This window comes from Rattus norvegicus, chromosome 3 (assembly GCF_021556685.1).
Source record: "Rattus norvegicus strain SHRSP/BbbUtx chromosome 3, alternate assembly SHRSP_T2T, whole genome shotgun sequence".
Lineage (NCBI taxonomy): Eukaryota > Metazoa > Chordata > Mammalia > Rodentia > Muridae > Rattus > Rattus norvegicus.
The window spans coordinates 53,241,794-53,266,153 of NC_141536.1; the positions used below are offsets into that span (position 1 = coordinate 53,241,794).

General features: G+C 41.2%; 1 protein-coding gene across 5 annotated transcripts in view; it reads right to left on the bottom strand.

Annotated features, from left to right (window-relative positions):
* Positions 1–2,212: 2,212 nt before the first annotated feature.
* The window catches only part of Abcb11 (ATP binding cassette subfamily B member 11), a 95,416-nt gene continuing 73,268 nt past the window's right edge, over positions 2,213–24,360 (bottom strand). For 3 of the 5 annotated variants that reach the window (XM_087654663.1, XM_087654665.1, XM_087654664.1), the window contains 7 exons: positions 21,276–21,479; positions 18,334–18,575; positions 16,089–16,245; positions 11,078–11,275; positions 8,340–8,546; positions 6,151–6,297; positions 2,448–3,228 (listed from right to left, as the gene is read on the bottom strand). In XM_087654663.1, coding sequence (XP_087510789.1) covers positions 3,028–3,228; positions 6,151–6,297; positions 8,340–8,546; positions 11,078–11,275; positions 16,089–16,245; positions 18,334–18,575; positions 21,276–21,479 — 1,356 coding nt within the window. In that variant the 3' untranslated portion in view covers positions 2,448–3,027. 5 annotated transcript variants of the gene reach the window in all.

The following is a 24,360-nucleotide window of genomic DNA, read 5'->3' on the forward strand; positions in this document are numbered from 1 at the left end:
AAAGAAATTGAAATTGGGTTTAGTTGTTTACTGAAGTTCCTTCCACTTGCCATCTCATGCAGGTGAGATTATTCACTTGCTCTCAAAATTCAGAAAAAAAAAGTAGAAAGAAATACAATGCTGATTTTACAGCGGTGCCTGCGTATATGCAAATTGATCTCAACTTGTGCTTAGAAACAGCAATGAGATTCACAGTTCTTTTTAAAATCTCTGCTGACAGATTCCTGTGGCCTGATTACATGAGAGATTTGCATGCATAAGAATGCAATATGTGCATATATAATCAACCGAACCCTTAGGTAAACGTTCGAGATTAGATCCAAAGCCAGCCCTGGGAGAATGTTCTGAATATTTTTTCTTTTTAAAAAAGGTCGTTTTTTTTAAAAAAATTATACGTATTTCAGTGTGTGTATACGTTCATGTGTGCATGTGTGTGCATGCCTACACATGATCATCTTTGTGCACACATGCGTGCACCATGGCATGTGTGTGGATGTCAGAGAACAACTTGTCAGAGTCTATTATGGCTCTCTTCTCCTCTATGGGACCTGAAGACTGAATTCATGTTGTTGGTTTGGCAGCAAGTGGCTTCACTCGCTGAGCCATCTCACAGACCCGAACCCAGGGTCTTGCATTTGCTAGGCAAGCGCTCTACCACTGAGCTAAATCCCCAACCCCTCCATTAGAACTTCTTAAGATAGAAAACCTAAATTTAACTAGAGTAATAAGTGGCAAACAATCCTTAATTGGGGCCCATATATTTTCCTGTACTAGGACACCATAGCAAATATTCCAGGCTCCCCATTTCTAAATGAGTGCTCCATTGCGGGAAGTCGCATCCTTGTGGGCAGCTCTAAATTGCAGGTGTTGTGTGGCTGAGATGCACTCCTCCACGCACATGCAGAGCAGACAGAGCAATTACAATCAAAAGGCTTTTGGACAAAAACAATCCAGAGGTCAATTGTATCATTAGGTTTCTTCTACTGCTGTGATAAACCCCACAACCAGAAGCAACTCATTCAGTGCGTCCTTTCCATCTCGTTGATTACTTTATTTAAACAGACAGCCTTGATCCACTCCTCTTGAATGCTCCACAAATGTCTTTCTAAGAAACAGGCAACCTCCCAGCAAACAGCCTCTCCTTGCCCTCTGAGATGCAAGCCTAAGCAAGCGAGTTGCATCCTTCCTGATTCAAGAATTGAGGGTGAGCTTGTGTTTATTACAGGCCTTAGTTACTTCTTAGCAGTCACTTATTCTGGAACTTCTTTGTCCCTATTCTTTGCTATAATCAGAGGTATCCCCCTAACCTCTGCATATTTTGGTGCATATTTTTAGTGTGTGCATCCATGTGTGTACATGTGTATATGTGTGTGCACATGTGTGTATAGATGTGTGTGAGTGTGTGTGTATGTATATGTGTGTATGTGTGAGTGTGTGCATGTGTAGTATAGATGTGTGTATGTGTGAGTGTGTATGTGTGTATGTGTGTATGTGTGATTATGTGAGCATGTGTGTATGTGTATGTGTGTGCATGTGTGTTATAGATGTGTGTATATATGTCCATGTCTCTATATGTGAGTGTGTATGTGAGTGTATGTGTGAGTGTGTATGTGTGTGTGAGTGTGTGTGTATGTGTGTGTATGTATATGTGTGTGTATGTGAGTATGTGCATGTCTGTATATGTGAGTGTGTATGTGTGTGTATGTATATGTGTGTGTATGTGAGTATGTGCATGTCTGAATATGTGAGTGTGTATGTGTGTGTATGTATATGTGTGTGTATGTGAGTATGTGCATGTCTGTATATGTGAGTGTATGTGTGTGTGTATGTATATGTGTGTGTATGTGAGTATGTGCATGTCTGCATATGTGAGTGTATGTGTGTGTGTATGTATATGTGTGTGTATGTGAGTATGTGCATGTCTGTATATGTGAGTGTGTATGTGTGTGTATGTGTGTGTGAGTATGTATATGTGTGTGTATGTGAGTGTGTGCATGTGTTCATGTGTGTGTATATTCACTTTCATAGAGAGACTGAGTGGGTACATGTTGAGCTTCATGGTAGGATGGTGTGTGGCTGGGAAATTTTCCTTGCTATCTCCTTAGCATCGGATGTCTCTCGTCACATACTGCTGTATACTGTAGTGAATTGTAACACCAAACACCGAGCCTTCAGTACTTGGTGGTCTTCTGAAGAAAATGACAAACATACATTTTTTTCCTACTATGTTTTACTAGATTTTTTTATGTAACAACTTAAGATTCGGATGCATTTCCATTCCATGCATAGAATTTCCTAAGAGTAAGGGACATCAGGTGACATGGTGGCAGGGAATGAAAAGTCGAAGTCCTGGTAGAGAGCCCCTGCTTCACACTGGCAGATCCACTGTAGTGTACAGTGACACCAATACCCTGAGCCTTCGGTACAATCAACACACCTGACCAGCGACCTCTACTTCTCCTTTTGTCACCTTGGCCTCCCTGAGCCTGGGAGATGCCAGAATGGGAAAGGGCTCCCCACCCTACTCACAGGAGTTAAAGGTAAATAAATTTGCTTCCTTATAGTAAACAAACTAAACTTAGTTAAGAAATACCAGTAGCCTTGGGTCCTTAGCTCTTGGCCTTGAACTGGCTCAAACAGTTGAGTGCAGATTACAGAGCAGGCTCAGTGCGCAGGGAGCTTTCCCAGATGCAAGAGATAACCCTCTGTCCTGAAGGAGGACTCCTTGCTCTCACCGCGGCGTCCTCGATGGAGACAGTGACCAGTTTCTACCCAGAGCAGCACTGGCTGGCAGATAAGCAGCTACTTGACCTTGGACTTTGAACTTTGACTCATGCTGACTCTGGGCTCTCTCCTTTCTACATAGACATTTCAAACTGAAATTATTACTGAAAGTCACTCAAAATTACTTTAGATCCCAGTGGATACTTCTGTCTGTAAAGCATTAATAATTCTCTATATGGCTACAAAAACCCACAGCCCTCCTGTACTCAGCACATCATTATCTGTGTGAAGTCTCCAGTCAGGTCAACTGATGGGGGCTCCAGTGATGACCAGCTTGTAGTAGGCTCCCTTCTGGGCCATCAGTTTCTCATGGGTCCCTTTTTCAATCACCACTCCTTGTGACACGACAGCAATGATATCTGAGTTCTGGATGGTGGACAAACGATGAGCAATGACAATGCAGGTCCGACCCTCTCTGGCTTTGTCCAGAGCAGTCTGCACTGTCTGTGGAAAGAAGATGGGAAGTCAATACAGACACAGGATTGCTCCCAGCCCACCACTGTGAGAGCCCATTGCAAATACCATCTAAGTAGCAACTCCGTAGTGGCTGCTCACGCGATGCATCCATGCTTTATTTACAATGCAGCCCAAGGCTGAGAAAGTTCAGTGAAGCAAGACTGAACTGAATATTATGTCACCATGTAGTTTCACCACCCTGGATTGTCTTGTTTACTAAGATAACATCAAGGAACAAAGCAGGGGATGGTTAATCATTTCTGATGCTCTTCCTCACCATGGGCACTTTAGCTCTTACCAGAGTGTCTTCTTGTTCTTAAAGATGTAGACCATAAAATCTGAATTTCATGGCTGTTCCCCCAACTCCGTGTTCTACTGTGGAAACTCCACATGGCTTCCGCCTCCTTTTAGGTCTTTTTTTTTTTAATTTATTTATTCTTTTATGTTATGAGTACACTGTTGCTGTCTTCAGACACACCAGAAGAGGGCATCAGATCTCATTACAGATGGTTGTGAGCCACCATGTGGTTGCTGGGAATTGAACTCAGGACCTCTGGAAGAGCAGCCAGTGCTCTTAACCACTGAGCCATCTCTCCACCCCACCCTCCCTTTTAGGTCTTGTGTACAGCCTGCTTACTCTGTCATAAAACTTGAAAACTATAAAACATGTCGCGGTTTACTTGTGCCCTAAACTGTCTTGATTTAAGAAAACTAATGGTTTGCCTTTGAAAAAGTGTCATTGAACCTACAGAATCTTATAGAACAATTATTTAAAGGTTTTTCTATTATTGGAGTGGCCCATTAGACTATTATTTTAGATCACTGTCTTTTGCTTCTAAACTACTGTCTGTTTCTACTATAAATGAATAAGAAAAGTGAAAATTGTGTCATTTTGTATGCACAACTCTTCCAGCAAAGATTCATCTCTAGTAACCTGAGGCGTTAGAAAATTAACACAGTTAGTGTCCCTTCTGTTTCTATGTTGTGGAATAATTTGAAGAGTATTGGTATTAGGTCTTCTTTGAAGATCTGATAGAATTCTGCACTAAAATCATCTGGCTTTTTTTTTTTTTTTTTTTTTTTTTGGTTGGGAGATTTTTAATGACTGCTTCTATCTCCTTAGGGATTATGGGACAGTTTCGATGGTTTATCTGATCCTGATTTAACTTTGGTACCTGGCGTCTGTCTAGAAAACCATCCATTTCTCTCTAGGAAACCATCCATTTCATCTAGACTTTCCAGTTTTATTGAATATAGGCTTTTGTAGTAGGATCTGATGATTTTTTTTTAATTTCCTCAGTTTCTGTTGTTATGTCTCCTTTTTCATTTCTGGTTTTGTTGATTTGGATACTGCCTCTGTGCCCTCTGGTTAGTCTGGCTAACGGTTTATCTATTTTGTTGATTTTCTCAAAGAACTAGCTCCTGGTTTTCTTGATTCTTTGTATAGTTCCCTTTGTTTCTACTTGGTGGATTTCAGTCCCGAGTTTGATTATTTCCTACTATCTAGTTCTCTTGGGTGTATTTGCTTCTTTTTCTTCTAGAGCTTTCAGATGTGCTGTCAAGCTGCTAATGTATGCTCTCTCCTGTTTCTTTTTGAAGGCACTCAGAGCTATGAGTTTTCCTCTTAGCACTGCTTTCATTGTGTCCTGTAAGTTTGGGTATGTTGTGCCTTCATTTTCATTAAATTCTTAAAACTCTTTCTTCATTTTTCCCTTGGCAAAATTACCATTGAGTAGAGAGTTGTTCAGCTTCCATGTATATGTGGGCTTTCTGCTGTTTTGTTGTTACTGAAGACGAGCCTCAGTCTGTGGTGATCTGATAGAATGCGTGGGATTATTTCAATCTTCTTGTATTTATTGAGGCTTGTTTTGTGTCTAATTCTGTGGTCAATTTTGGGGAAGGTACCATGAGGTGTGAGAAGAAAGTATATTCTTTTGTTTTAGGATGAAATGTTCTGTAGATATCTGTTAAATCCATTTGGTTCATAACTTCTGTTAGTTTCACTGTGTCTGTTTAGTTTCTGTTTCCATGATCTGTCCATTGGTGAAAGTGGGGTGTTGAAATCTCCTACTATTATTGTGTGAGGTTCAGTGCACTTTACCAATCTTACATGTGATAGAGGACTAATATCTAAAAATATACAAAGAACTTTAGAAGGTAGACGCCAGAGAACTAAATAACCCTGTTGAAATGCAAATCAAAACAACCCTGAGATTCCACCTCACACCAATCAGAATGGCAGATGCTGGTGAGAATGTGGAGAAAGAGGAACACTCCTCCATTGCTGGTGGGATTGCAAGCTGGTAAAACCACTTTGGAAAACAATCTGGTGGTTCCTCAGAAAATTGGATATGGTTCTACCTGAAGACCCAGCTATATCACTACTGGGCATATACCTGAAACATGCCCCAACATATAACAAGGACATGTGCTCTACTATCTTTAAAGCAGTCTTATTTATAAGCCAGAAGCTAGAAACAACCCAGATGTCCCTCAATAGAAGAATGGACACAGAAAATGTGGTACATTTACACAATGGAGTACTATTCAGCCATTATATTTTCTAGTTCCATCCATTTGCCTAAGAATTTCATGAAGTCACTATTTTTAGTAGCAGTGGAGGGATTCATGGCTCCAGATACATATGTAACAGAGGATGGCCTTATCTGGCATCAATGGAGGGGAGGCCTTTGGTCCTGTGGAGGCTTGATGCCCCTGCATAGGGAGCTGCTAGAGTGGTGAGGAGGGAGTGGGTGAGTGGGTGGAGGAGCACCCTCATAGAGGCAAAGGGGAGTGGGGAGAGGGGGGATTGGATGGGGGGGGGCTTGTGGAGGGGAAACTGGAATATCATTTGAGATGTAAACGAATAAAATGAGTAATAATAAAAAAGAAAAGAAAATTGACACAGACCTTTTCACTTTCTGTGTCTAGGGCAGACGTAGCTTCATCCAGTAGTAAGATTTTAGGATCTCGCACAATGGCCCGAGCAATAGCAATGCGTTGTTTCTCCCCACGAGAGAGCTGAGAGCCCTGGATCCCAACATTAGTTTCATATTTCTAGAAAAAGCATAGCAAGTTTGGGAACTAGAGACAACCATTGTTGTCTTGATGATGTGCTATTTGGAGCCCTCGTCAAGGACTCTTTTTTTTTTCTTTTTTTTCGGAGCTGGGGACCGAACCCAGGGTCTTGGGCTTGCTAGGCAAGCGCTCTACCACTGAGCTAAATCCCCAGCCCCATCAAGGACTCTTCTATGAATGTAAATTTTTTTTCTTATTTTTGAATCATTTAAAAACAGTGATTGAATCCAGTAAAATATAACAAGTCTAGCTAGAAATATTCAATATATGAAGTTTGTGCTGTGAAAAGAGGGAAGTTATTCTCTTCTCTGCATTTCTTTAAGGGTTATATTTTTGACCTCTTCCTGTATCCAACTAAGATCCCACACAGGAGATCTTCCTTGGTTTGAAATTCTCTGATTCCTAGACTTTTATCCAAAGATGTTTTGCAAGATAGGCAAATCCCAGGGGAAGAGGTGCCTTCAAAACCTTTTGGGTTGGCTCCTTCCTTGAAAGAACATTCTGGGCACAAGACTCGGTTTGAAGTTATACTTTGCTGCTTACTAATCTTCCGAACATCGACACCTTGTTAAATGTCTTTGAGCTACAAACTCACCTGAAAAATGCAGTGTTAGTACCCAGCACATGTACTTGCTGTGTTTTGTTTTTTTGACAAAATTAATAAATAAAATGTCTAGCTAGATGCCCAGCACAGCTAAGTTAGTAATAATTAATGTTCATATAGTATTTAGTTTGCATCAAGGACTGGGCTTCTCTTCTTCCTCCTCTTCTTTCTCCTCCTCCTCCTTTTTCTTTTTAAAGACAGGGTGACAATGTCTCACTGTGTAGCCCTGTCTGTCCTGGAATTCTTTACATAGACCAGGCTGGCCTCAAACTCACAGAGATCTGCCTGCCTCTGTCTCCCAAGTTCTGGGACTAAAGGTGTGGGCCACCATAGCAGGCTAATTATTCTAAGAGTAATCTTTCATAGTCACACAAATGGTCTTCTTTTGATTTTATACATTATAAAACTGAGGCATGGAGAAGCAAGACAATTGCACAAGGACAAATAGGCAGTAAACAGCAAATGAGAAAGTTAAGAACGGACTTGATCTAGCGTCTGCTCCTCTGTCCTTGTCCATTGCTCTAACCTGCCTGCCTGCGTTTCTCTTCCATGCCTCCTGAAAATGTTCAACTGAGCCAGGAGAAACCTTAGAAAAATCATTATGATTTCTTGCATTTCATAAGCACAGTACATTTTGATATCACACTGTAAAATGTCTAAGGGCACTTTTAATAGCAAATTACTGCTTTAATGAATTTTTAGGAAGTCTTTGCTTTTAGGCATGCTAGCAAACACAGGCATTCAAAATATTCTTTTGCTTTGCAATTTAGGAATTCCAATGTGCTTGCTAGTTAGGCTGGCCAGCTTGGAATAGGACTTGAACTTAAGACTCAAAGAAGCCCGTGAAAGAGCAAACCAGCAAACAAACTAACAGCCTGGAGGAAAGGATGGATATCAATTGCTGCAGCAGTTTCCTTTGGGTGGCTATTAATGTTCTAAACCCAGGGTTTCATGCATGCTGGGCAAGAGATCTACCAGTAAGCTCTATCTCTGACCATTGACTTCTATGCCCTCGTTTTAAGGTTTAGGGGTTTCTTTGCATTTTGCAGATAGACAATATCAAATTGGATAAGTAGGTATCCCAAAACTACACACTAAGGTACTAAATATGACAGTTTGCACTCAAACCCATGTTAAACGTCTGGATTTCTTTCTACCAGCTACATTTATGCTCTATCTGTATTGTTTTATATATAGCAAATTCCACAATATCCATTTTGTTTGACAATATAATACTTTGTAAAATATGGTGATAGAGGGCATTGCTTTACTTAAAAGACCAAGGCACTACAAGGCACTGGGAAATAAATTGTGTTGTCTTTGAACCTCTGCCTGAACCATGGTCCTGATACTTGTTGAGAATCTCACCCCTCCACACCCCTGCGTTTCTGTAAAGTACCACAGCCACGGTGCTTACCTCTGGGAGCGACATGACGAAGTCATGCAGCTGAGCCTGCTTTGCAGCAGCTATGGCTCTCTCCACGGAGATCTCTTTAGTGTTGTCCCCGTACTTGATGTTGTCCATTATGCTACAGTCAAACAGCACTGGCTCCTGGGAGACAATCCCGATGTTGGAACGGAGGAACTGAATGTTGACTTTTTTGCTGTCATGACCATCTATCATCTGCCAATAGAGATGACAACCAGGACACAGTGCTTTAGCACTCCAGCAGTGATGGCAATTCGTGCTGTGGAGTTAGGTGTTTTACAGTGCATCGTTATGTTTAAGAGTGGGCATCCCCAAGAGCCCCGGGGAAATCAATCACACTGCCTGTGGAGCTTGTTTCTGACAGGCATGTCATTAAAGTTGACACTGATTACTTTGTTGTTTTGATGTTGTTTTTTTCCCCAAACTCTAGCTCTACAGGTATTCTATAAATGAGGGAGAGTCTCAGGATGGTATTTAGTTAAGAAAAAGAAATCTCCTTGTAGCTGAGCATAGCCTAATGTGTGCAGATAGATATGCTCACTTTTTGTATTCTGGGGCTTTGGGAGACACCCAAAGAAAAGGGACAGGAAAGGAGACTGGGATGAGGGACAGTGATAGACGCGATTGGATGACACGAGGATCAAACCTGAGTCCTTGGTTTTATTGATACTATTCTCTGGACAGCTGAGATAATAAGTCCAGGGGAAAATATATTTGGCCACTTAGTAACAATCACCGATGGAACCATCTTCCAGGAGGCACTGTACAAACAGTTCCTGTCCATTCTATAATAAGAGTCTGTTTCCTGGGGACTCACGGTCCAGAAGTCAGGGAAGCTCAGTCACAAAATGAGGACCATGGAAGTTGCTTTACTTAAGATTCCTAAGAGTCTATCACAAACATATAGTAAATCTAACTTATTAACTGTAAAGTAATTGACTCTATGATTTCAGAAAAATAATGGCTATTTAAAATAATATGACCAGGATATATTTCTAGATAATTTCTAAGCAACGAATACAGCAAATGCTATTTTAGGGGAAGGGTAAGGCAGAACTCACCAAGAGTTAGTTCATACTCAGTCTGAGGCATTTTCCACTCTACCTATTTCTGCAGAACACGACTTAATAGTTACTCAGAAACCAAGCCTTTTCTAATTGCTGTATATGTGCGATATTCTAGCTGTCTTGGAAACAAAGTATGTTCCATGTTCTGAAGCATCTCCCAAAGACAGTCCTGGATGCACCATAGACACCCAATTAAATATCAAATATACTATACCTGTGTTTGATAGCTCGTCAAAAGGCAAAGAAGATTTTTATAACATTGATTAAATCAGTATTTTCCTATTTATAGTGCTCATAGATACATTTTACAAAGAGCTTACAAAGTGTACTGTGCCCTTTAAATGCAAGAAATCATAAAATGGCTGCTTTCTTCTGGTCACCAGAGCATTCAGTGTGCCTTCAGAGAAACACACTCAGTAGACAGCTGATGCTGGGGAGATCATGCGTAGTGGATTGGCCCTGTAGCAGGTTATGGGCTCCCTGGACAATAGATATGACAGAGCCTATGTTTTGGAAACCTGAGCCGTTTCATTTGTACCAGTCAGATCTCTAGGGCAATGCACGTCCTAGGTTTATCCGTCACCAAGTCCTCTCAAGTACATTAAAATCCTCACATCTGCAATCAATGGCAGCGATTGTAATGGACCACGGGCAATCACTCCCTACCCCTCATTCCCGTACCCTCCTGGATTCTGCTGATATCTGCCTGCTTCTTTTCTTTGTTCTATACAAGAGAACGTCACCTTTCTCTCAGCATTTCTCTTGAGACTGTCACCTGTCCCTGCTGCAGTGAAGTTCACACTGCTCAGGGAAGTCAGAAAGGGCATTGTAAAGGGTATGGGGGTGCGGTGGAAGCAGGTGAAAGAGAGAAGAGTCCCAATGGCCAGCTTTTCACTTCCTAAAAACAAATTGGCAGAGAGTCTAATTAAATCATGAGAACAGAAAAACTGAGATTTAGGGACACAGAAGTAATGATTTACTGGGAGAGCTCAAAACATGAAGTAGTTTAGAGAGCTGTCTTTGAGCAAAGAAATTCAGAGGAATGCTATTTTTTTATTTAAAAAAATCTTTATTATTTGATTATATAGTCTGTCATTGAGTATATTACCCAGAAATAAAGGGAAAAATTAAGCAGGAAAAGAGAGAAAGAAGGACTTAGAAGAGTAAACAGTGAAGTGGTTCACCAGTGCGTCAATTATGCTTGCCAAGGCTTTGTCAAGTTGAGTTTATCTATTAGTTAAGCAGAAGCTTCTTGGACCAGGATTGTGTCAAGCCGTCTATGCCTGCTTCCTTGTCTTGCTTCCTTCTCATTATGTCTCCTCTCACCCCACTTTTTCCATCCCCAGCCATTAGTTTCCTGATTAGTCTGCACTTTCTGCTCCACTTACTGGTAAGTGACTGTCCCTCAAATACTCTCATCTCCAGCTTCATAGTGTGCCCCGTTTTCTTTCCTAACTGGTCAGCAGGCCATCTGGAACTGGGAAGAATACGCTGTTAGAAGCTGTGGGGTAGAATGAGGTCAACCAGCTGGTGATGAAAGCAGCCACAGGGGTAAGTGTCCAACTCAAACATTTTAGCCTGGCAAGGTGTAGCCTCAAGACCACTTAGGGGCAGATCTTACATAGAAAACAACGTTCTCAAAAGCCTTCCACCACTTACCACAGTTCCCTGATCGGGATCATAGAACCGTTCCAACAGCTGAATGCTGGTGCTTTTGCCACACCCACTGCTCCCAACAAATGCCAGCGTCTGCCCAGGATTAACAGATACTGAGAGACCATTCAGAACTTGAATATCGGGTCGAGAAGGATATGTAAATTTACAGTCAATAAAATCAATCTTCCCTTGGAAGTTGTCCTGTGAATGAAAAGAGTGGGATTACATATGTTCCTACTGGAGCCTAGAACACAGAAAGCGTACCTAACGGAATACAGTGCATTATAGAGACAGCAAGTCAGTGGGTGACATTCTAGTCAGGCATAGTGGTTCACACCAGCAATCCCAGCACTGAGGAAGTTGAGGCAGGAAGAGAGTAAGTTCACTGAAGGCCAGCCTGGGCTACATAGGGAGATTCTATTTCAAAACAAACAAGCAAAACAATAGCACCACAAAAGGACATTTTCTTTCCGGTCCTGGCAGGTGTAGAAAAAAAGACAAAGAAATTACAGACGTTTGACCTCTTCTAAAAACCCTATTCTGAACCAGGGGCCTTTCCTTATCACTTATTCTTTATATTAAACAAAAAATGGAAGAGAATAGCAACAGAAAACGCATCATGGAGGCCAGCTATTCTTTGCAAGTTATAACATTGTTCTTTAAAATAAGGAGTTAGAAACAAAGTTGCCTGGAGTCTGTGCCACGAAGATGACTATTTCAGTGCATTTCAAACCGTTCCAGGTCCTTGCTATTGTGGCTAGTACCACAGTAAACATGGCGGTGAAAGGCTCTCTCCTAGCATGTTGACTTCAGGCATGCAGACACCAAAGAATGGTATTGTGAACCATATGGGAGGTCCATTTTCAGTTGTTTTTTTAAAGAAGGAAACTTTATGCCGATTTCCATCATGGCTGCACAGTTCACATTCTTATCAGCAGCAAATAAAGGTTTCTCTTTCCCTACTCACTAGCCTATGTTGTCATTTCTTTTCTTGCTGGACATTCTGACTGGGGCGAGACAGTCTTTCAAAGCCATTTTTTTTTTTTTTTTGGTTCTTTTTTTCGGAGCTGGGGACCGAACCCAGGGCCTTGCGCTTCCTAGGCAAGCGCTCTACCACTGAGCTAAATCCCCAGCTCCTCAAAGCCATTTTTAATTTGCATTTCTCTCATAGCTAGGGATGTCAAATATATTTTTCAAGTGTGTTTTGCCCTTTACATTTCTTCTTTTGGGGACCGTGGATAAACGAGGCCTTTAGCCCATTTACCATTTAGATGATTTGGTTTGGGTAGTTTGACTTTTACAGTTCCTTTCAGATCCTATTACTCCTTTATCTGATGTATACTTGGGAAATTTTCTCTGCCCACTTTATACTTTCTCCACTCTGGGGGGGTGTGTCTCCTTTTGTGCAGAAGCTTTTTAATGTCATGTGATTCTATTTTTCAGTTCTTGGTTTACTACGCCAGCATAGATAGCCATCAATAAATAACTTCATAAAAATTATATACATAGTGGAATTTTATGCAGCCCTAAGACAATGAAATCATGGCATTCTCAGGAAAACAGAGGGAACTACAAATCACTGCGTGGAGTACAATGAGCCAGACTCAGAAAGATAAACAGCATATTATTTTTTTTACATGCAAAACCTCCGTTTGTGGGAGCCAGAGAGATGGCTCAGAGGATGAGAGCACGAATCATTCCTCCAGGAGACCTGAATTCTATTCCCAGCACTCATGGTGGGGAGCTAACTGCTTGTAACTCTAGCTCCAAGAAATCTAATACCCTCCTCTGGCCTCTGCAGGCTCTGCACTCATGTGCACAAACCCACACAGAGATACACAGATATAGACATATACACATAAAAATAAAATAAAATCATGTATGTGTGTGTATGTGTACCTACATGTATCTGTTTGTAGCTCATGGAGCTATAAGTAAGGAAGGACGAGATCTTAAGGCAGGGTGTGGGGAGAGAGTAGTATTATACCTATGATGAGACAGGAGAAGGGGGGCTGTTGAGGGTAAGGAAGGGAACCAGCTTAGGGGGTTCTGGAAGCATGGAGACCTGAAGGAGGGAGTGAGAGGGGGACACAGATGATCATAAAGTATAATGAGTGCATGTATGTAAATAGCATGACCAACCCTATTGCTTTGTAGGATAATGTAAAATATCCATTAAAAATACCATCTGAATTATGAACTCTAGAAAGGGGTAAACATTTACAGAGAATAATTCTATCAAGCTGAAGGAAAAATGGGGCACTTGACCAAAACTTTCATAATTTAGCTTAGCTTTACTGGTGTTTTGCTCTCTTGAACATATGGAGGATTTTTTTTAAAAGATATATTTATTAGTTTATGTATGTGAGTACACAGTCACTCCCTTCACACACCAGAAGAGGGCATCAGATCCTATTATAGATGGTTGTGAGCCACCATGTGGTTGCTGGGATTTGAACTCACAACCTCTGGAAGAGCAGTCAATGCTCCTAACCACTGAGCCATCTCTCCAGCCCTAGAGGTTTTTTTGTTTTTGTTTGTTGTTGTTGTTTTTAATGGGCTGGGAAGATTAAAAACTCCTTAGAGATTAAATAAATGAATAGAAAGTTTATTCTATTGAATATTAAGTAATTTTTGGTAATTCACGTGAGCTAAAACTTAAACCTAGATGAACATGAATCAACTCAGTATTGGTGGACAAAAGACCTAGCCTTTCTATTTCATGCCAAAATATCAACAGAGAGCATGACCAGATAGTTCTGAAAAGGCATGTATCTTCATTGATTCTGGAACTATGTATTTTATGTTGTATAAAATTCAGCATTTGCTAAGGCTATGATTTATACAGGATGTGTCTCACAACAGTTGATCTGCGGACCCTGGTGTAGGTATACAATAAGAAGTTGTATTTAAAAGGTAAGAAGCTTGGTCCATGGTGATTTGATTATTGTTGTCATTCCCCTCAGAATGAATTGATGTCATTTTGGGAGACCTGGATAGTTCTTAAAAGGAGGTAATTATACGCAATAACCACAGAAGGTAGGAAAACATTATCTAATAACACACTTTAAAATACATAGCGTGTGTGTGTGTGTGTGTGTGTGTGTGTGTGTGTGTGTGTGTGTGTGTGTGTGGTGTAGTTCTAACACAGTCACTCCATACAGTGGGACACTGCTCCCTTCAGAAGCCATAGACAATCTATCTAACAGAAATTCAAGAACTAAGCATGGGCCATTTGCCCATGAGTTGTCATCCAGGGGTTTTTAAGAGCCCCGCCCCACCCCTGGAAAAATATAGTTTATTGTCACTACTCTTGGTTACCTGACAGGACCTGAAGACAAAACTCTACTGCTGAAGACACCATATTCTTCTGTTGCAAGACTAGGAGGAATCAAGCTAGTACTGACCTAGAAACCTCTCCAAAGCCTCTCATGCTACTGGAAGATACTATTCCAGCTACCAAGAGCGAACTTATCTACAGCCCTAGCCAGCCGTGAAGCCTGAGGACCACAGCAGTGACAGAATCAGCAAGATTCTGCCATTGCCACAATAGTGGGACTTGTGACTCATGGAGAAATCTACAGCTGTCTAAATTGTACCTGAAGGGCTCTCAATCGGAAGGAATTCATACCTGGTATTGCAAACCTAGCAACAAAATCTTCCTGCCTTGGGACTCCACAGGCCTTAGAAGGAGGACTTACCATGACCGTATTTCTAAAGTAGTTTAGTTTTCCAAATACTCATCTTTATATCCATAGATAAGCACAACTCTCATATTTCATAAAAGAAAAATCATTCCATCTTTTTAGCAGACAGAGACTGTTAGAAAAGTCCAGAACTAGCCAAAATGCAGAAAATAAGTGACTGTGACGCGTCCAGCCCCAAAGGAGACATTTATAACATAACGCCTGCCCTGAAGACTCCGGAAATATCTTCGAAGAGAAGCTGGAGAGATAATAAGAGTCTGAAGGCCGGGATGGTCTTTGTTATGATGCTTTGCGATGGTTTGTTATGGATAACGCAGGAAAGTCGTTTCCACGCACTCATAGCAACACGGTTGCCTGGGCCTGCAAAGACCACACCAGATGACATACCAACTCATCTGGTTGATATGAGGAAAATTCCACAAGGCCTCACCTCTATCAGCTACTAAGAAAGGAAAACCCAGCAACCCCTGCTTCTTTTTGTCACAGAAACAAGACCCTAATCCTAAGGACTTAGTAGGTGGTGTGTGTGTGTGTGTGTGTGTGTGTGTGTGTGTGTGTGTGTGTGTGTGTGATTAGTACAGGAGAAGAGATCATGAATTCCAGAGGAAGTGGTTAGGGGAACATGGATGGAGTTGGAGAGGGTGTACAAAGGAGGGCAAACATGCTCACGCATGTAATCCTCAAATCAAAATAAGAGGGTGCTCATGAAAACGAGACTGTTCCTCTCCACACTGTAGCTTTCTGCCTCACCATGTCATCTTTCCCCCATAATGCCTTTCTGTCAGGATATCACCCACTATTATACACTGTTGTCCTGGGATTCTAAAAACAGACTGAATGATCTGAACCATCAGGTCGTGTACATGCAGACTCCAAACTGTGCAATAAATAAATACACGTCTTTCCTGTTATGAAGAGCAGGTTAGACACAAGCTTGCAATTATCCTGCCTTGGCCTTCTGACTTCAAGGATTACAGGGGTAGACATACCAACAGGATCAGAAAGCTTATGTATATGTTGAGCCTCCTTGAGTTGTAGTAACAGAAGATGAATTGTTACAATTGCATGTTGTTTTCTCACTCAAATGCCAATATAACACTTGATTTTCCATGTCAATTTTTTCCTTTAAGTTTATGAATCTATTGTCTGTCTAACCTGAGTGCATATTATAAACAAGGCTGCTAAACTTTAGCCTCTAAACTGTAATTATCTATCTTCTATGGCTCTTTTATATAAAAATGTGCGTGTGCATGTGCTCATGTGTGTGTGTGTGTGTGTGTGTGTGTGCACACCCACACAGTACTTACCCATTTTTCACCTGCTTCACTGTACACATTAATTGGAGGTTTCCGATCTAGCAGTTGAAAAAAGCGTGCAGCTGATATTTTAGCTTTGGCATAGCTCGGAGTATAAGAGAATGTTCTTCCAACGGCTGTTGCACTCAATGCAACTGAAGAGACCACCCTGCAACCAGACAGACACCCAGGTGAGGTGGGGTATGAGTAGCACAAAGGACTAAGAAGCACCAGTTGTAAGTGGTAGGCCCAAACAGCTTGAGCAAGTCTCTTCAGTCATGTCTGGGGTAGGAGGATATAGAGAGGTCAGTAGTTTTCAAATTGTGCTTTCTGTAAAAGGGTTGTGGGGTTGGGGGGTAGTAGACTAAACAGGGTAAACTGAATAGGGTAGGGTTCAGATGACTAAACCCCACCATGTTAAAAAATTGTTTTCATTTTGAGGGGAGAGTATGTTTGGAAAGAATTTTAAAAGATGTACAGAATGGTTGGCTTTTCTTCCCACTGTAACATTTCGTGAATCATTGATAAGTAAGTAAACGATAAGGAGGAGCAATGGAAGCACCTACTCCACTCTGAGCATGCCTAGAAGCCACCATTCAGGCAGAAGAAGGAAGATGCAATAGCCTGGATCCTTCTGTTTGTCCCAGCTACTAACTATATCAGCATGGACCCAAGGAATGAATGAATGAATGAATGAATGAATGAATGAATGAATTAGTTGGGAGAGACAGCCTTGCTGATGCCTGGTCCTTGAGTGTGCCTGGCAGCCCATAAGGCTGCCCGTCAGTGCCGTCCTTCCCAGATGGCATCTTTCACATTTTCATGGGGTGGGATGATAGCTAGGGGATGTGCAAGCATGTGTTACTGCATGTTACTGCTCAGCTTGTAATCAGTGATTATTTTGAGTTGGAGTTGGAAATCAACATTCCCCAGGAGCCCAGGAGAAGGTTTAAGAGACTGAAGTATTGGGGGTATGATGGCAGTGGCTTTCTAGTTCTTAAAGGAGAAACTGGAAGTTTCCTATAGGCTCTTGATTCTCACATGCTGGCAAATAATATGTTATACACCATACATAAATGGACAGAAAGAACCTAACAGTTGCTGGCCCCCTGTCTTGGGTATAGCTTTAAATATGCAAGGGTTTAGAACAGAGAGTTTCCTAGTTGTTGTGGGTATAGTGGGTGTGGCCAAGGGAGTGGCACTATTAGAAGGTGTGGTCTTGGTGAAGTAGGTATAGCCTTGGTGGAGGACCCTCCTCCTAGCTGCCTGGAAACCAGACTTCCCCTAGCAGCCTTCAGATGAAGATGTAGAACTCTCAGCTCCTCCTGCACCATGCCTGCCTGGATGCTGCCATGTTCCTGACTTGATGATACTGGACTAAACCTCTGAACCTGTAAGCCCTCCCTAATTACATGTTGTCCTTATAAGAGTTGCCTTGGTCATGGTGTCTCTTTGCAGCAGTGGAAATCTGAACTAAGACAGTGGACTAACTGGAGAGTACTGGAAGAGAAGTATCAGTGAGAGGGTCATACTTCCATACCCTCCAAATGTAAGATTGTCTCTGTCTTCATTGCCACCTGCTATCACCCTCATGTGAACCCTTACTTAGGCCCTCCCCTGTAGAGTAAGGAGACCCTGTCTTGAAGAACAGAAAAATACCCTTCTTGGCCTATCATGTCTTTATTTAGAGAAAATGTCTAGAAATTTATTGGTTTTGTAACCAAGGAATACAGTTAAAATACAATAACCCTTGGGTCGGTCTTGTTCAAGACCTAGTCTCAGCTCTAACCTGTGTAAATATAATCATAATAGTTTATCCTGTGATTAATCTGCTTGTAAGCATCTTTTTTTAACTCTTCCAGTCCAAACATGGATTTCAGTTCTCAAATCCTTAAACCTAGGCTTTGTTGTGTGAGTCTCCTTTGCCAAAGAGACCCCAATAAGTAAAATATGGAGAGACTTGAACATGCTCACAATGTAGGACATGTTTCTTCTGTTGCATTTGAAACTCTAAGATCATTCATGAAGGAAATGAGCTCACTTGCTACTGAGGCCTCTGGAGAGAGACATACATCCAGAAGTCTGTGAGGCAGCCAAATCTAGAACTATTTCACACCCTGTAGAACCTCGAAAAAGGATAAACCCAGCCGCTTTAAGAGGGGATACTTTACTGGGTAGCAAGAAAGCAATGTGACGGAACTGGGCAACCCCCACCCCTGGAGGGTCAATACCATAGGACCATTTGGATATCCCTCACCTGAAAACGTGGCTGAAGCCCAGACCTTCGTAGGCTATTAAGTAACCTCCATATCTATAGGCAGCGGAATTTGCAAGAAATGCTATCCCCTGGGAAAAGGCAAAGCAGAGTCCATAGATATTCGCCTTCCTGACAGCAGTCTTGTATGATGTCTGGAGCTCAACCTCAAATGCTTTAATAAATCTTCCCTCCACTCCAATCCCAGCAACTGTGCGGATATTGCTGAGGGCTTCGCTGGTGATCTGCAAAAGGAAAGAGTCTGAGAAGACAGAAGGCAGGGATATCTCTTTTCATGGCATTGCAGAGACTGCACATATTAGATTTGTCACAAACGGCAGAAAAAAACAGAGAAATTGCTGGGGGTCATCTCCAACAGACCATGGGGCCATCTGTCACTTATACTCCGTCTCTACCTAATTCTAGCATGGCTTCCTTACCTCTACTTGCTGTGGGAAGAGACAGTGTGAGACAAGGTCCTCCCATGCTTGTCCTGGATAAGTTTTAAAATTGTTCGGCTAGTTCATTTGAAATGTTGTCTTTGAATGTCTTCTCGCGCAAAACACCTACTTAATTTTGAAGCACTAGAGACCATTTTTCAAAAAGTTGCTGCCCAGTAAGCCATCTTAAACCATCTCCTCTAAAACCACATAGTGGCGTATCACTAGTTTAAAGTTCATCTTTAGTTTACATGGTTAGCATGTGTTTAAATGCACAGTTTAACAGCTTTGGCTATTTGGACAGCATCACATTCTCCGTCTGAAAAGCGATAGAACATACTCGTGAGTGAATATGTGAAGCATGAGTGTGTGACTGAGGCCAGGCAGTAAAAGCCCAGGATACCTATGCTTGGGAGACTAAGGTACGAAGTTCCTAAGTTCAAGACCTGCTTGGCCTTTGCTCTGATTTCAGTGTCATCTGGACAACTTGGTAAGACCCCCATCTCAATATTTAAAAGAAAAGAAAAGGATTTGTGTATAGTTCAGCTTTAAAGTGCTTACAATAATAAAATCTGAGCTCAGTAAACTCTATGTATAAAACTCTATGTCTCAGGTATAAAAAAGCAAAAACAGAAAGAACTCACGGGTTTTGTTTGTTTTTTGACCAAGGGATAAATGCATCCTATTCCACAAAATTCACTTCTTTTTGGCCCAATGAACAGCATTTTAATTACAATTCATGGACAGTAGTTATTAGGTCCTTAGGCTTAGAGAAACAGAAGTTTCTATGCATATGTGGAGACGGACATAATCCGTGTTCCATGTTCCAAAGGATTAGGCAAATCCAAGGTCCCAACCAAGATAGCGTCACATCTTGGTTGTCTGGTACATTTTACTCAGTGAACAAGTAAAGCCTTCTGATGGCTTGATGTTCTTCAGTGAGAAGTCAATTCAAAAATTAAACTTTTCGTGATATCTCTTTATTTCTTTACAAAACACGGAACAAAAGTTTTAACTCTAGAAAGATAATCGAAGGTAACTGGCTGGAGTTGTTTGGTGAATGTTTTTCCATTAATCTGCTCAGTTTTTTGGCCACAACCACAGTAAGTGACCAATGTTTTAAACTCTTCTCATTTGACAGTCACCAATTACTACTTATTTATATGACCCTTAAACTTATTTGAAGACACACTGGACACTGAGGTCATTACAGTGTATTTCCTCACAACCTGAAAGGGTTTCGCCCCTTTAATAGATGAGCATCTTGAGTTACATGGGAGAAAAAGGGCTTCCCGCCTCTGAGTCCCAACTCTGCTAGAAGGACCATCTAGGCAAGAACTCATGTTTTATATGATTGATTGATCACTCAGCCTTTTCTTCCCACTCTCCCTCCCTCCCTATATGTTATTATTGCTTGGGACAGCATCTCAAGTAACCAGGCTGCACTCCAACTCACTATGTAACAGAGAATCACCTTGGACTTCTGATCTTTTGCCTCTGCCGCTGTCCCTCCCCAACAAGTTCTGAGATCATTGCAAATTGTGTCACTGTACTGGCTAGTTTTGTGTGCCAACTTGACACAAGCTGGAGTAATTACAGAAAAAAAAAGCCTCAGTTGTGGAAATGCCTTCATGAGACCCAGCTGTAAGGCATTTTCTCAATTAGTGATCAAGCGGGGAGGACCCAGCCCATTGTGGGTGGTGCCATCCCTGGGCTGGTAGTCTTGGGTTCTATAAAAAAGCAAACTGAGCAAGCCGGGGGAAGCAAGGCAGTAAGTAACATCCTTCCATGGCCTCTGCATCAGCTCCTGTTTCCTGACCTGCTTAAGTTCCAGTCCTGACTTCTTTCGGTGATGAACAGCAACATGGACATAAGCTGAATAAACCCTTTCCTCCCCAACTTGCTTCTTGGTCATGATGTTTGTGCAGGAATAGAAACCCTGACTAAGACAGTCACCATGCCTGGCATGTGTGATTTTCTCCCAATTGACAAATGTCCGTGTCATTGTCCCCTCACTCATTCCTTGGGTTCAGATATTAATTACAATAGACTTTTTGAAAAAAAAAATCCACACCTAAATCCTGAATGCATTTGAATTCTACACTGGAGTTTATGATTGTATTTGAGAAAGACATTTGCCATTAGCTTAGCAAATGCTAATAAAGTGTCAAAGTTGAAGGTATATGTTTTCTGTGTGGTCAGCAAGACTCAGGGTAACCATTTAGCTGAGAAAACAACAACAACAACAACAGCATCAACTCTAGTAGGTGGACACCTCTGCAAGTAAGAAGATAGAAAATGTAGAACAAATAGTCAAGAGGAAATCAAGCACATGAAAGTCTATGCTTAGCACACTTTCTACTGGCCTGATCAAGCTTATGCATCAAAATTTTATTGTCATAGCCTCCAGGCAGAGACACGGGCATCTCTTTGTACTCCTCACTTTAAACAGTTTACTTAACAACCACCTAGTTGTAATAAGGGAAATTAGGTCTATAAGATTACCTGACCAGCCTTCTCCAGAGCTTGCTTGTCTTGAGAAGCGAATCCCGTCAACATTTTTGTCTGTACAGCTCCCGATAAAGCCAGAAAGGGGAAGAAGATCGTTATAATCAGACTGAGCTTCCAGCTAAAGAAGAAGGCAATCAGCAAGGCCGCAATGATGTTAGTGAAGGAATTGACCATCATTCCAACTTGAGAGCCAGTAGCCTGCAAATCAAAAGGCACCAGCCCATCTCAGACAGTCTCTTTGACCAGACACTAGTACAGGACAAGCTATTTAATGCCAAAAGGTTCTCTTTTATTGTGATAAAATATCCATGACAATATTTAGCTTTTTTTAGCCATTCCTAAGTCCATAACTCAGGGACATTAAAAACAAAGACAACATGCACAGAGTACTCACGGTGGTGTGTGTTCAACACATCTATGTCCAATCTTTCTTATCCTCTCTAGCACTGAAACTCTTTACCCATCACATGATGATCTCACCTTCCTCCCTTGAGCCACTGGCAAAATCTATTCTACCTTCTTTCTGTATGAGTCTGCTGTTTAGGTACCTTGTAAAAGTAGGAGTATATAATATTTATGCTTATGTGTTTTCTAAGCAGAAAATTTTACAGGACTTGCCTATATTGTAGGACATATTATAATTTCTTTCCTATTGAAGGTATAAACTTTCTGTTGCACATGTAGACATTTTGTTTATCTATTTATCCACCAGTGGGTTATTTAGTCCTTTTGACTGTTGTGAATAATAATTTTGAAAAATGATCACCATAAATTCTGAAGATGAAGAGACAATAAGTTATATAAAAACATAGTTGCAAAGTTGATAACAGACTACAGCAAGTGGAAGAAAGAATATCACAGATTGAGTAAAGGTTCTCTTAAAATATCATATTCAAACAAAACTAAAGAAAATTGAGAGACTTTACAAGATCTTTGGGACACAATGGCATGATTTGACTATGCTCAGCCTAGGGAGTGGCATTATTTGGGAGTGTGGCCTTTTGGAGTTGGTATGTCACCTGTGAGCATGGGTTTTAAAACCTTCATCCTTGTTGCCTACAAGCTAGTACTCTCCTAGCAGCCTTCACATGAAGATGTAGACCTCTCAGCTCCTCCTGCACCATGCCTGCCTGGATGCTGCCATGCTTCTGCCTTGATGATACTGAACTGAACTTCTGAACCCATAAACCGGCCCCAATTAAATGTCCTTATCAAAGTTGCCTTGGTCATGATGTCTGTTCACAGAAGTAAAACCCTAAGACACTATTAAAGATTAAGTCTCTATATCATTGATTGACATAAAGTAAATAAAGGTTAAAAGTATAAAAGTGAATTCAATAAAACAAAATCAAGAAGACTCCTTAACCTTGGGAAAGACATGAACATCCCAGTGTAGACACCTACAGAGGCCCAGAAAGATACAATAAGAAATATTTTCACCCTAACATAGTTAGACTGGCAGAAAAAAGCAGGGCAATAGAATTTTTACACTCTCCAAAAGAAAAGCACAAAGTCATAGTTAAAACCAGCCATATTAGATTAATAACAGAAACCCTGTAGAGTATGAAAGCATGAGACGGTATACTTTAGGTTTCAGAAGAAATATAGTGCCAGTGGAGATCTCCACACCCAAAAAGGCAATCCTTCGAATCAAAGGCAAACTAAAGACCTTCTACCCTAGTCAAAAACCTAAGGCTAGCAAGATGGCTGAGCTGGTAAAAGTGCTTGCTGTCAAGTATGCCAACTTGAGTTCAATTCCCAGGTCCCACGTGGTGGAAGGAGAAGGGCAATTCCTGAAAGTTGTCCTTTGACTTCAACATGAACACACACATAAACAAATAAATATAATTTTAAAAATCTAAAGACATTTATGGCTACCAGGCCAGCTTTACAAAAGATGCTTAATGGAGTTTTATATCCAGAAGTGGAAGAAAGATAATTAGCAAGACAGCATGTAAAAGTGTGAGACCCTCTCTTGCACATGAGCTCTTTCTGTCTCTTTCCCCTCTCCTCCCTCCTCTCTCTCTCTCTCTCTCTCTCTCTCTCTCTCTCTCTCTCTCTCTCATCCCTTGGTGACTTCCCTGGCTTCGGTCCTTGGGGCCAATAAATTTGCACTTAATATTTTAAAAGTAGAAGCCCTATTTGAAAAGTGATACCCAAATAAGAAATTAAAGAGTCAGGGGTGAGGGTGCATGCCTTTAAGACTAGCAGTGGGGAGGCAAGGACACTCAGATCTCTATGAATTCAAGGCCAGTCTGGTCTATATATGAGTCCCAGGACGCCCAGAGCTACATAGTAAGAGTCTGTCTTAAAAACAAACAAACAAAAAGGAGGAGGGAGGAGGAGGAGAGGGAGGGGAGGAGGAGGAGAATCTATTATGTAAAACAACTATTATGCAAATAGCCAAGATGGAAAGCAACTAGAATTTTCTCGAAAAATTAAAAATGGCACTCTTCAGAGGATCCAGTCATTTCATTCTTGGCTATATATCTAAATCTCTATGTCAATGTCTATGGTAGAACTAGCCACAATAGTGAAAGTATGGGATTAGATTAGGCACTTATCGGTAGATGAACAACAAAGAAAATATGGTATATTCATGAAATGGAATATAATTCACACATAAAGAAAAATAAAATCCTGTCAACTGCAGCAAAATGGAGTAGTGGGAGCATCCTGATAGTGAAATAAGCTGGACAGTGGATACATTTTCATATTCTTTCTCATATGTGGAAGCTAAAAAAGGCATGTGTGTATGTGTGGACACACACATGCACACATATAATTCATATTGCAAAGAATGGAAAATTATTGAGGGTTGTGGGTTATGGTAGATGAGAGGTGGAGGGACATGATTAATGTGTGGTACATGCATGAGAATCCCATTAATTTGTACAGCAAATTTGTGTTCAAAATAGCAATATAACATGATAGTGCATTAAAATTATGTGTTACGTTATTTTTAAAATACCCTTGTAGATTCCCAGCAACCACATGGTGGCTCACAACCATCTGTAATGAGATTTGGTGCCCTCTTCTGGCCTGCAGTCACATATGCAGGCAGAATGCTGTACATAAA